Here is a 13814-nt window from a genome sequence, read left to right as displayed (position 1 = left end):
GCCAGTGTGCCTGGCTCAGTCTGATATTTTCAACATTAGGGATCCCCTGTGGGAATCTCATGGAGATTCCTTTTAAAATGCCAGAGTGTTATCCAGGAGAGAAATTCCCTGGACACTGGCATCTAGTAACATGTGGGTTAGCCAGAATAAGGATCTATTCTTTTGAGGCCAGGGATAGGGCGCTTGGGACTGTGAAATTTGAGAGGTGGTGATCGGAATAAAGGGACACAGGAAGGTCAAATTTTGAGGGAGTGGGGGGAGGCAAAAGGACCAAAGTGTGCAGAGCACTACAGAGAAGAGAAGGGAGGGGCTGGCCAGGAGATGAGCACATGAACTCATTCACACAGACTGGCAGCACCACAGAAAACGGAGGGAGGGTGACACTCAGGATGTCTCCAGGCAGCTTCTGACCTGGGGCTTACTTCCCCAAACTGTGCAGTCAGCCCAAGAGAGACTTGTTTAATCTCCAAGAAGATTTCTCTTTGTATGTTAGTCACACGGTATAATGTGAACTAAGCGCAAATATTAATATTTTAGGAGGAGTACTTTTGTAACGGAGAGTGGCGTTGAGACTCTTCTGCCTCTTATGTCATTTTCAGAGGAAAATGACATTTTCCAAGCTGCCAGGAGCCATAGATTTAGGTGTTTGGGGATGGAAGAGCAGCTGTATCTGAAGACTGCTGTGTAGGATCACGCCAGGGTGTCTGCCAATCCTTTATGCTCTGGTTAAGAGAGTGCCTGAGCAACGGTGGGGCCTTGCAGGCTCTTTCCCTAGGGATGGAATGGAATGCAAGCCCACCTTCCGAAACTTGGAAGTCGGGCACTTGCAGGGAGGTAGAGGTTTGAGGGCAGGGGAAGGGAATAGGGAGGAAACAAGGTAATAAAAATAAAGTGAAGAGCAGCAGCAGGACATGGTACTTCATTCTTCCCATAAACAGAACAATTTTACAGCTGATTACCATCTGGATTACCTTTCGCCTACTTTCAAAGTGTGTTGCCACAGTCTTCTGTCAAAAAAACCAACAGCGATCTCAACCTTCTGTTCCAGAAGGTTGGTAGTTACATGGACATTACTTCTGATTTGAGTCTCTGAAATAATGATCATACACAATCTGACGATCGATGAGGATGGTATCAAAGGAAAATTCCCAGTCTGGAAGCCTTGAAAGTACTTCTGAGGAGATCCTATTTGTGTTTTTGCCTGGCTTATGCCAAAGATAACCTGGTATCTGTATCAGTACAGGTCATCTCTCAAAGGCTATTGGCACAGTAGCTGGTTTTTTTCTATTACCTTAAATGCTACTCAGGGGCCCTGACCATGCAGTTATAGTAGACAGCGTTCAACTTGTCATTGGCAGGACCAGGTGGAGATGAGAACACAGTTTATGTGCCAGAGTTTAAAACTCCAAGGGAAGAGTGGAGGTGTGGTTTTTGCTCACTACATACCCAAAGGTTAACTGAAATTGGGTATACATCTACATTCGAGATTAAGCAAATCATCTGTAATTTTTAGCCATTTCCTCCTTTAGGCAATTCGTATTTCCTTAGGCAAACAAGGTCTTGCCTGATTTTCTGATATTCTTTCTCTTAACACCTCAGTTTGGTTATTCTGATATAAAGAATCCAGCACAAAATGAAGATATTAAAACCTTCTTCACCTTAAGCAAACCTCTTCAAAAATTAGAACATTTATGGATCATTTTGGTCATGATGATGATGGTGTTGATGATAGTGATGTTGGCCCTTGTTTGATCTAAGCTTCAACAGTGACCTCCCAGTTTGGATCAGCCTTACTGGAGCTAAAGGAGACAATCTTGAGTTGCTTTGCTCATGTACTGAGTGCTATCCTTCCAATGACAGCTTTCCTTATTCCTCCATTTGTGTAAAAAGGAAGTAGGAAAACTCAGGACTTTCATCTCTTCAGGCTGGTAAATTCATAGGAAAGAAAAGTTACCAAACAAATGAGAAAAGACAACAGGAGGAAGACTGCGGGGGACTTGGAGAGTGACACAGGAGAATTAGAATTCTCTAATTCTTTAGAATGTCTCTTCTAGAGAAGAGAAATTGGCTCTGAGTAAGGCATGGCATTTCCTTTGGTCTGTTAATGTCCAAGTTATAGGTCACATGAGTCTGTACAGCTTTCCTCCCTATGCATGCACCCTTGAAGTGATCTCAAGTCCTGGGCCATCTTCCAGCCTGCACAGACCTCCAGGGGCCTTCTGAGTAGAGGTGACCTGACGCTGATCAGAGATACTCCGGGCAGAAGGAGAGCCAGCTCCTTGCTTCTCCATACTGGACCTCAGGGTCCCCAAAAGTTGGGACATGCTGATAGTAAAGAGCCTCTTTCTGAAGGCAAATCATAAAGTTGTGCATTCTTTAAATAAATAAAAGGATGCCACCTCCCCTCATATCTGAAAGCACATTAAAGAGCACAGAAAGCATCAGTTTTAAAAAGTGATTACAAAACTGTAATTTATGCAGAATGGAACCTCACAGAAGGTTCTGGGCCATGCAAAAGTGGTTTATACACCACAAATGTCAGTCTCACAGCTTCAGAACATTTCCTTGTGAATGAGAAGAGTCCTCTGAGTTTCTCATCTTGATATGCAAGGGTTGGGGCTGGGTCCCTCCTGCAGGAGTCTGAGGCAACCTGGATAAGGATGCCTCCTCCTCCAGCATCTTTTCGCTCTCCACCCCTTTTTCACCATCCGGCGACTCCAGGGTCACCCCCAGCCCTCTTCTGGTCTGCTGTTATTCTGCCTGATATTACAGTAGCCTCCTAAATGGTCTCTGGGGAAACAAAATTTTTCTTGAGTTGCTTGTTTGTAACTAGAGAGTTCATTACTACTGTTACAGAGAATGACTAACTACAACTTTGCTGTGGGGGCAGATGGAGACAATGATAGTTCTGTCACTCTGGAATTAATATCTGGGAAGACATCACTGTCCACTTAAAATCACTGAAGGAATATTGAACACTGGCCTTTTAAGCTGTCAATGTTTTCCACTTTTAAAGGTTCAAATCTTGAGCCAGTCTGTTAGAAAACATTACCTCATCACACTGTCACTGGGTGAAGAAAAAAATTGTAAACTAACTGAAGATTGAATTTCATACCAAAGCTCTGAGTCCAGAAACCTTGGGGATCACTAGACAAGGAGAATGACAAGAAGAGAGGAGAGTGATTTTTCAGCAATGGTGAGCTTGCAGATGAGTGTCCTGGGAGACCTGGGCCACAGAAGTGAAGGTGGTGTTGGATGTAATGTCAGTGGAAGTAGCCACTGCAGAGAACCACTGTGTCCTGGTGTGACCAGTCACTCACACCTCCTCACTCAGGCTTTGAATTAATAGGCTGGAACATTTTTCCACATGCCAAGGAGTCTAGCTCAGACATCACAGATCTGGTTCTAAAGTTATCCCTTAAAGCTCACATCTGCTTCTCTCTTCTCTTAAATTACCATTTCTTTTATTAAATAAAAGCAATTAAAGGCATTTAAAAATTCTATGGCAAAAGAGAAGAGAAAATCTCGGGCTCACTATCCCAACACAGTCAATTGTTATTATTTGGAAAGTATATATTTATTTCCACATTTCATCATTTTCACATTTCAATGGATCTCCTATTTTGAGGTGATGCAACAGGAATCTTTTTTTTTTTTTTTTTTCGCAGTGGGGAAAACTAAGTTTAGGCAAAATTTAATTGACTCACTGAGAGTCTCTCTTTGATTGTTCTATGATCAGAACTAAGATGCTACTGAGTCTTTTTTGTTTTTACTTTATTCTTAGATCCCCTTTTACTCTCACTCAAATGAAAGTTGAATTACGATATAGGGACAAGATGGGGCCTAATCTGGAGAACTGAAAAGAAATAACTTTTTGTGTCAGTATATGAGCTAATAAGTCCCCCTGACTCTGATATCTCCTTATGTGAGATTTTACTGTATTTTAGGTGCATAAAACTGTAAAGATACTCTTTGAAAAGTATTCTTGAATAGATCTCAATGGGAGATGACTCTTTTGAGGAACAGCATTCACTGGGCTCTGCTCCTCTGTAATTAGAGAGTCCCTTTACAGCTCTTAGTCAACAAGCAGCTGTTATAAATGTGTAGTATCATTTAAGAGCCCCATATTGTTGCAAAAAATAAAAACCCCAAACAATGCCTTCCCATAGGTTTCCACTTCTCAATGTATAAATGAATATTCATTACATTTTTCTGTGGCATTCCCTCCATCTCCTCTAGTCCTTAAATGATGTTTTATTTAATAGGCTTTCATTTTATTAAGATAGTGCATATGAGCAGTATTCCCAGGATATATCAAATAAAATCACACTTTATATTTGAGGTAATAATAATCTCTTTAAGAGTCTCAAGGTGATTTGATACATGGAGAGAGATCACTGGAGCATAGGGACTTCCAGGGGTCAACTGTTCCATCCTTTAGTTTCATAGTTAGCTAGGATTGGCCCCCAACAATCTGCTCAGAGAAAAGACAACTAACCCTGTCTGCACAGAGCGGAGTCAACTTGCTACCCCTAAATTCATTCTAAGAAGTACATTCAACTTAAGCTGAGCCACAGAATACATGTTTTGAAAAGTTGTTTTAAAGAATAAATAACAATATATACATACTTGCTTTAAGAAAGATTATCATAACTTATAATATATGTTCTATATACAAGCTGTAATCTTACTAGTGTCACAGACCCAGAGATTTCAGGGCAATCTGTTGCCCCATTGACAATACATGGGAAAACTCTGGAAGTCTTTGTCTATATACCTACATTTAGACATTTCTCATCACTCCAGGCTCTAATGGTAACGTCTGGTGAATGAGGAAACCCACTTTAAGAGAAAGATACTACAACTGCGATGGTTTAATTTTGGTCAGGAAACTCAAAGTCTAGAACAGCCTTCTCTTAAGGACCCCTTCAGCAGCTCTGTATGAAGAGGAGAGAACGAAAATCACACTCCCCTAGGTGGAAAATCTGAGCCACAAAGAGGAAGGTCAGGGCACAGAACCAGTGTTTCTTTGCAGCCATGAGACTGCCCTGGCTTCCTATATGAGTATTTCTGTTCACTATTTTTTTTTTTTTTTTTTTTTTTGAGTAGGTGGAACCATCAGTAACAAAAATGGTAACCAAAATAGACTTCAAGTTACTTGGCCACCCATTGCTTTAAATTATGGCTCTAACTCTGCAGGTTTAATAAAATGCAAAAAGATACTGTCTGCAGTTTGAGACGGTTTCCCTCCAATAAAACTTTCCTTTGAAGGTATTATTTTGCTTTTCAGCAGCTAAAAGCCTGTTAAAAAAAATCAGGAAGGATGGAGATGCTTATGGGAGGGCTTAACATAGTGAGAAAGGGGACCCTCCTGATGGTGGAGGAGTCTGTGGTCAAGTTCAAAGCTGCTGGTCTGGGGAAGCTCCTGTCTCAGATGGACAACAGGGCATATGGGCACTTTCTACCATGTGTGCTGATGACCCTTGGCTGGGAGGGGTGCCTGATGCATGGGAGGATGGAGTCAGGATGCTGACGAGAACTGGACAAGCTGGAACAATAGGCTAAATTAGACAAGATGGTAGTTAGGATTAAAAACATGAGAAAATCCACTGAAGAGGCACGGTGATCTGGCATGGGGAGCCCCCTGGCCCAGTTTCAGCCTGCATGAAGAGGATCTAGGGGTTTCGGACCATCTGGTCAACAGGGGGCAGCTTCGTAACATGACTGCCCAAGGAAAGCAAATGGGTTCTCAGGCCACGCTGCGAGGTCTGCGCCCCTTCCTCAGGTTACCAGCCAGCTCCATCCTGCCTAGCATGAGATCATATCTGCCGAGGCACTGTGGGCACTTCAGTCAAGAGGTTTTGGGCAAGCTGGGAAGCTTTCTAGGACAATGACTTGGTCATAAGCATCCCTTGGGTTGCTTGTTAAAAGCAGAGGACAAAGTTCTACCCTATATCTACTGAATCATGATTACCAAGAGAATTTGTCATTTTAATACACATTGATAATATAACACTTAATAAGTACTGCTTATAATCAGAAAGCCTTGTGATACACAAAGATAATGAGCTTGTTTAGCATATAATATAGTGCCTGGCTCATGGTGAAGGACTCAATACAACTCAATAAGAAATACTCAATATTGCTTATTGTGGCTTATTAGCAATACAAAAACATGGTGAATGCATAAAAGAACAAGATGTACTCATAGCCAGTTGGTTAAGGGAGATAGATACCCTAATTTTCATCACTAGGGGGTGTGTGTGTGTGTGTGTCCTCCTCCTGGAGGACACTGTGATGTTACCTAGGTTCAAATTCCTTAAGTTAGAGGGATTAACCTTTCTCCCTTTGGGGAATTTCTGGCAGGTTGAGGAGATAACTATGCACACAGAAGCCTTTATAGTCACAGCAAGGGCCTACAGCCCATTTTGCTTGTGCATGCTCTAAATCAACCCCAAACCGAATAGTAGGACCACCAGAACCCTGATTAGGGACCTGGGGACTGCCTCCCAAGAAGAGGCTGGCTCTGGGGCAAGCTGCCCTTCTGTGGTGGATGAGGAAGTTGTGATCTTGGGCCTTATTGTGGCTTAATTCTTCTAAGCATTCATTAAGTCCATGAAATAATAATCATAATAAAATCTCTACATCATAGCCATTGACAGAACTTAGAGTGGGTTTCCTGATGTCAAAACAGAGCAGTTATTAAGGGTCCTGGCTTGTTTTAATTGGACCTGGGCCTTTCAGGCCAAAGTCACTCCAGCCTTTGGAACCATTTATACTCCTTCTGCCTTGATGATCCCCACCCCAATTAAGTGGTGAGTCTAGGTGGGGCAGGGATATTTAATAGGCCTTTGGTTTTCTGTAAGCCTTTTATTAATGCTGTAAGTTACAGCGGCCAGATACTCTAGGCTGGGTTTCACCTTCTGGGGCTGGGTTCCTGGCTGTCATGGTTTTGTTCTCAGTGTGATTTTCAAGTTGGTCAATGTTAAAGCAGGAAGTACTATCCCTCCTAGAACAGCCCAGGTTGACCTAAATGGCGTAAGTGCTTTAGGAAGAAGGAATCTGGCAGACAGAATCCCTTGCCCTTTCTGTGGATCTTCCCAGCAGCTCTCTGCTCTTAACCTACCCACGTCACTCTCCAGTGTATTTTCCAGTGAAAAGGGCTAACTACCCCTGCATTTCCCAAGCAGTTTGAATTCCTGGCTATGGCACACTGAGTTGATTACTTTTGCAATGACAACATGATGAAATTTCCCTACTGACTTATCCTCAGTATAAAAATATAAAGGGATACCCATTCCCCACCTTTTTTTTCCAGAACTGAAAATAAAACTTAAAATTCCCAGCTGTCATTTAGTACTATTGTCTTCAGCTCGAGGGCTTTTAAAAGAAATTGGCTTTAGAAAGTGACCCAGATCATCTAAAGCCCACTACAGCTGAATCTTTCCAGCTTAATTTTAATCTACAAAGGCATGGGGTGACTTTTCTGCAGTTTCACACAAGGGCTGGGAGAATTAACTGTTAGAACCTTTGCCTCCTTGGTTGACCTTGTTCATTTGAGGATCTTCTACCCGGCTCCTCTCTGCCTCCCTAACAGTTGCTCAAGGAGATGACAGGAATCCCTTGTCCTGAGATCTCTGGGGGTTAGAAGCCACCCTGAAGAACCTGTCCATGAGATAACCTGTGTGTCCCTCTGAAAAGTAGCTTTCTTCAGGAATCAGTCTGGGGCCAGTCCAGTAGGGCCTTGGTTTCACCTGGGGGTAGCAGATTCACAAGCTAGGTGACTGAAAGGAGACAGACATTCTCTCATAATTTCTTCTCCATGAAATTCGAGCTCTACAGGGAAGAGGATCTTTTCCGTATACCACCTAGTGCCTAGAGAAAGAATTGAACTGGGTGCCAATGAATAGCCCCCTCACACATAGGCCCTCTACCCAGGCCTGCTCCTTGTCCCATCCCCACCCCTGACTTGCAGTAGTTAACTAATAAGGGTATTTTCTTTTAATAATAACAATGCTGATATGTACCAGTCACTGTGCTGAGCACTTCATGCACAATATTGCATACACTAAATGCACAATATTGCTTTTAGTAGTCACAACCATGAACTCCCATGAGCTCATTTTACAAGTTCAGAGTGGGTCATTAGTCAAAACCACACAGTGAGTGGTAGGGCTAGCGTTCAAACCTAGCTCTGCTCATGGGAAGTCTCTGTTCTTACACTCTCACCTAGGTGATCTTGAGCCCTGAGTTGATGTTGTTGATACAGAAATAATTACACAAAATTGAACTCTCTGAGATTCACACTGTGCTCTTGCAATAGGTGAGTGGCCCATCCTCTCCAGTAAAGCCTCGTTAGGGATGAGGGGGCTACTTGTGTGAGCTGGACACTAGCCAGCAGCAGGGATGGGAGGCCCTGAGGCCCTAAGCACTTTTGGTGGGAACTGCTGACTGGTGAGACGCATGTCAGTCTTTGGCAGGAAGCTAGGACAGATTATTAAACAGATGGCTTATAAGTTCCAAAGACAGGAAACAGTGGTCATCTCTGGGAGCAAAGGTTCGCCGAAAGTGAATTGTGCCAAACCTCATTTTTTTTGCAAGTCTCACTAGATTCATAGATGGGGGCTGACAGATGTAGTTTATCTGCATTTCAGCAGATCAGTTCACACAGTGTCTCAAAGCACATTTAGGGGAAAAATGGAAAGATGTGGGTTAGATGTTTAACTACAATTGAGATGGCTCAGAGAAGGTTGAACAGGCAGCACCCAAAGAGTGCTGGTTAACTTAGCAGTGACAATGGTCACTTGTTCTGAGTGCCAAACACGGGTCAAGAATGTAGCAAGAACTGAGTAAATATTTGTTGGTAGTATTAAACTCATGGGGGAAGTCTTCAGTGGTCCCGTGAAAGGGCTCTTTCTTTGATTTGGCAAACATTTTCAGAATAGATTAAGAGTTTGGGAAGTGGAGGGGACAAGGTCTTTTCCTTGATCAAGGGCGGGGAGCAGCAGGGTCTAGCATCTTCCATTTTCTTTTGACCTCTGGAGCCCAGTCTCTGTGACATGGTGATGGGTGACGATGACTGTGGGACTTTCATTGTGTCTGGACACACTGTGTTTCAGGAGCACTTAGGGATTCTGGGGGAGGTTTGAAGACTACTCTGAGAAAATTGTGTGTGTGCGTGTACATGTGTGTATATATGTGTATGCATGTATATATGTATGTGTGTATATATGTATATGTATGTATATATGTATGCATGTATATACGTGTGTATATGCATGTATTAATATACGTATATGTATATATGTATATGTATGTGTATATGCATGTATATGCATGCATGCATGTCTGTATTAATATATGTATGTGTGTATGTATGCATATATATGTATGTGTGTATATGCATGTATATGCACGTATGTATGTATTAATATATATGTATGTGTATGTGTGTGTTTGGTTCCCCAGCCCAAACATCTAGAATCCATCTAAAACAGCCCTCTAGAACCAGATTATCTCTGCTTACCTGTTTTCCATATTGGCTTTCTGGTAAGATTTCATTGAAAGAAGTTTTTTTTGCTCAAAAATGTTTGGAAACCATGGAATCTGATGATATCAAAGGTTCCTTCTAGCTCTAAAAATTAATGGTTCTTAAAAATTGTATAGGATGAAGCTTGCTAAAGGCGAACTCTAAAAAATACTGGCTCTATCTGCCACTTCCTTTTCACCTCCTGGCATATACGGTCTCCCTGGCAAGCCTCTAAAAGAACTCCCACCTCTGGGCCTGCCATCTCCTATCTCATAAGTGCCTCCCAGCACTCTTCAGGCCCCTGATAGTCTTCCTGTACGTTTGTTGTATCAAATTGTCTTCTTAAGTGTAAATGACTGGCTTCCCTTTTCTCAGTGGTGATATCTGTTGTTAAAAAATATTTGAACTGATAGAATATCTGGTTAGTAGAGTTTTAAGCAGTGTAGCCAAGTGAAGAATTTGAAGAAGAATGGGAGAAAGGCTTTGGGTCAGTGGAGCCTCCATTAATCTTACCTAGAGAAATGTGGCCTTTTGCTCAGGTTCATTAATTTTTTTCAAAGCCATTTTAAAAATACCTACTATGGGCCAGCATTCTACTAGACTCTACTGGGGGGCAAATATTGAGTATCTCAGTTCCCACTCTCATATGGCTTGCAGGCTGAGGAGCGGAGGCTACTTTACTTAAATATTAATTGGTTAATTCAGTAATTATTCACTGAGCGCCTATCATAGCTGGGATGTAGCAGTGAATAAACCAGATGATGTCTATGCCCCATGGGGCATATATTTAAATGGGTGGATAATTAAAATCTGAGATAAGCATGTAATGAATGTTAAAATGGAAGTTTTGACTATGCTCTGAGCTGTAAGATATTCTAATAAGTTGCCTAATAGGGAAACATCTGTAAACTGACTTCATGATGCTTGGACTCTTCAGCCAGATGAAGGCTATAAAAGGGGCCAGGGTAGGGTGAAGGATGTATGAAGGGATTTCTTGGAGAGAAGAGTTGCTGTGCTGTGAGTCTCCAGAGACTCTTCCATTAGAGACTTCATCAAGGCTTCTCTGGGCTTCGCCTCCAGTGCAGTGAGGCTGTCCCCCTGGGGCTACTTGGGGAACTTGGAATGCATTCCCTGAAGATGGTGAATACAGAGTTCTCATGTCTGAGAAAGTGGAGGCAGCCTGTGCTGCGGGATGGAGGGGCTGCAATCGGGTTCGCCCATCCATGCGTCCTGTAAGTCTCTCTCGTGGCCCAGATGTGGGTCGGACAGAGGAAGTGCAGAGCAGAGTCATCTGGATGCTGTACAAGAGGCCATGTAATAGGACAGAGGGACTTCGACAGTAAGAAGCTGGAGGTGACTGCTAGACCCAGAGGCTGTGAAAGCACCACAAACAAACACTAGGAATAAAGAAACATCTGCCCACGTCAAGGAAACTGCTATAAGGAAGATCCCAAAGGAGCCCCAAGGAGCACCCCAGGGGAAAAAAAGGAGTCAGTGTTAAACACAGGCTGGGCCCACAGAGCACAGGACAGCTTATCATGGGACCAGTTCAAGGAAGACCTACTTTTTCTCCTACCTCTGCTCACCTGCCCCTACCTAGGAGGGGTAAGAAACTGGCTAACAGACCGGGGTGGGGACTAGGAAGAGAAGAGCAAAATGGAGAAACGGGGGAGAGACAACCGCATCCTCCCTTTTCACAGGGTGGGGTTGGGGTTTGGGCTAGCTGGAGGAGGAAGGAAGGTTTACCCTGGCTTAAGTTGGAGGTTTTGATTAATCTCTCGGATTGTACTTTCTACAACTGAATTTGGAGTTTGTTTTTGAGGGTGGACCTGCTTATAGCCTGAGAATACACTGAACAGTTATGGGGCCTGCCATGGCTGTATCTGGTGGCAGGAGAAAAATCTCTCTCAATGAATAAATTTTACAAGGAGTAGAACGAAATACAAACCAAAGCTTTGTTTTGATCATGTCACTTGTCTTCTTGTCCCACGAACCAGGTACCGGTGCTCAGAAGGGGAGAAACAGTTACCTGGCAGCTGGTCACAGAGGAAGTGATACAGCTTGCAGGCCAGGGAATGGCTTGGTTTTCCTTAACCAGGGGATTCCAGCATCATTTTCTCTTCTCCCTCTTCACAGGCCCCAGAAATGCTCTCCTGGACCAGGCTCTTATGGATGTTCAGGTTCTCACCCACATTCAGCTCGTTTTCTCCTACAGGGCTGGCTGTGACTCAGTGTGGAGGCGCTGCTCTGGCCCTGGCCCTCGTCCTGCCCTGGCTGAGACTGCCTGGCTGTGGCTTGCCCTGGGGGCTGGTGGAGGGACCGCAGCAGCTGGGCTGACCCCCTCCCATGCCCCGCAATGGCCCATTATGCTCAGTGCCCCCACCAGCGTCCCAAGGCTGCTGGCACTGGGGGCATGGTCCTCCACTTGTGACTTGTAAAAGTCACAGGGAGTGTTGACTGGAACCCAGGCCTCCTGGCGTCCAGGCCCCGGCTCTTTCCATGACCCACATATGGGAGACTGACTGAGGTGTTGCCCCGACACTCTGAAATGGAATTTCTGCACAAGCATGAAAGAAATACATCTAGGCATTTAACAGTGTGTCAGACAGGAGTCTGGCGACCCCACCAAGCTGTGCTTCCACAGGATGAGCTTTTCCAGGGTGGAGCTCTGGCAAGACCACTGGTCTTTGCAGAAGGTAACCAAGTCAACAGAACTGGCCTGACAGCTTACAAAGAAGGGGCTTTTGGGGAAGATATCTGTTGCATCTTGTTGACAACATGTGTCATTTTGTTTGGCGTGTTTTAAATGTACAGAAAAAATAAAAAGAAGCTCTGGTCCCTTTAGGGAAATAGGTTTGTTAAACTGACTGGCCATTTTTATGTGAGTTAAAAGCAGGAAGCAGATGTGGGAATGTTTCTTGTGTCTCCATCTCAGGCAACTGGCCATCTGGCCGACAAAGAGATTATAGGCTGCCCAGCCATGAGAAGCAGCGTTTCAGATGGTCTATGTAGTGAGTGTACTAGGCCACAGATTTGAGGTTCTAGCCCCAGCTCAAGCTGCTCTGTGACTTTTAGGCCCCTCCTCTATAAAATGAAGGCACTGGCTTTAGTGGTAGGCCTCTTAACAGCGATTGCTTTAGGGTTATATAATTTGCACTTTGTATGTTATTGATTTTGTTTAACCGTAATAGCCAGGTGCGGTGGTGGCTCATGTCTGTCATACCAGCATTCTGAGAAGCTGAGGCAGTAGGGTTGCTTGAGGCCAGGAGTTTGAGACCAGACTGGACAGCATAGTGAGACCCTGTCTCTACAAAAAAAAAAAAAAAAAAAGGTGATGTGTACATGTAATCTTAGCTACTTAGGAGGCTGGGGTGAGAGGGTCACTTGAGCTCAGGAGTTTGAGGTTGCAGTGAGCTATGATCACCACTGCACTCTGGCCTGGGCAATATAGTGAGACTCCATGTCTAAAAAAAATTAGCTAGGCTTGGTAGTATGCACCTGTGATCCCAGCTCTCGGGAGGCAGAGGTAGGAGGATCACTTGAGTCCCAGAGATCAAGGCTAGAGTGAGCTGTGATCACTCTACTGCACTCCAGCCTGAGGGATGGAACAAGACCTTGTCTCAAAAACACCTCAGTACTAACTGGATATTGTATTATGTTGTTTACAACCCGCCCCTCCCCCAAGAAATGGATACATATGCTGTTTTCTGAATAGTACAAATATAAATATGTATCTATTTTATTATAAAGCATAGGTTAGATTAAGGGGTCACAGTCTGTGCCTACTCTTAGGCACTGCACTCACTGGTTAGAGCTGACACCCTATGAATGGGCACTGCCCTGCTGCTAAGTGTGGCACGGAGCCAGGAACACCTCCTGGGAGCTGCCTTGGATGGTCGTCTATGCAGAACCTCATGGATCTTCTTTTCCACTAAGTACTCAAGGCTGCGCTCCCTGGGCTCTGCCTCTTACCTACACTCAATCGAAGTACCACGTCCAAGATCCTGTGAAATTCTCTTTCCCACTGTCACCTCCCTGGTTTTCTCCCCTCTTTCTCTGCTCCTCCCATCCTCCTCCTCCCCTTCCCTACTTCTTTCTTTGTGATTCTCCTCTTTTACCTCCTTCCTGTTTTTCTTCTTCTTTAATAAAGAATTTATTAATTCTACCATATGCAAGGTATGAGAGATAGAGGTAGAAACCAGTTATCAAAAGCTAAATGAGTGTGACATAAAGCAATATTACCATGGTCTGAGGCACAAGGCATCTCCAGTCCCAGGAGGGAGGA

General features: G+C 43.9%; 1 protein-coding gene across 3 annotated transcripts in view; it reads right to left on the bottom strand.

Annotated features, from left to right (window-relative positions):
• Positions 1-13814, bottom strand: part of LOC105465199 (ANTXR cell adhesion molecule 1) — a 239376-nt gene that overhangs the window by 23915 nt on the left and 201647 nt on the right. The window contains exon 18 of one of the 3 annotated variants that reach the window (XM_071076839.1): positions 2752-2790. The exons of the other annotated variants lie outside the window; for them this stretch is intronic. Coding sequence (XP_070932940.1) covers positions 2767-2790 — 24 coding nt within the window. The 3' untranslated portion in view covers positions 2752-2766. Of the gene's footprint in view, positions 1-2751; positions 2791-13814 lie in introns of those variants that run through there. 3 annotated transcript variants of the gene reach the window in all.

Source organism: Macaca nemestrina, chromosome 13 (genome assembly GCF_043159975.1).
Source record: "Macaca nemestrina isolate mMacNem1 chromosome 13, mMacNem.hap1, whole genome shotgun sequence".
NCBI lineage: Eukaryota > Metazoa > Chordata > Mammalia > Primates > Cercopithecidae > Macaca > Macaca nemestrina.
The sequence above is the reverse complement of the archived record's forward strand: the minus strand, read 5'-3'. Positions and strand labels throughout refer to the sequence as shown.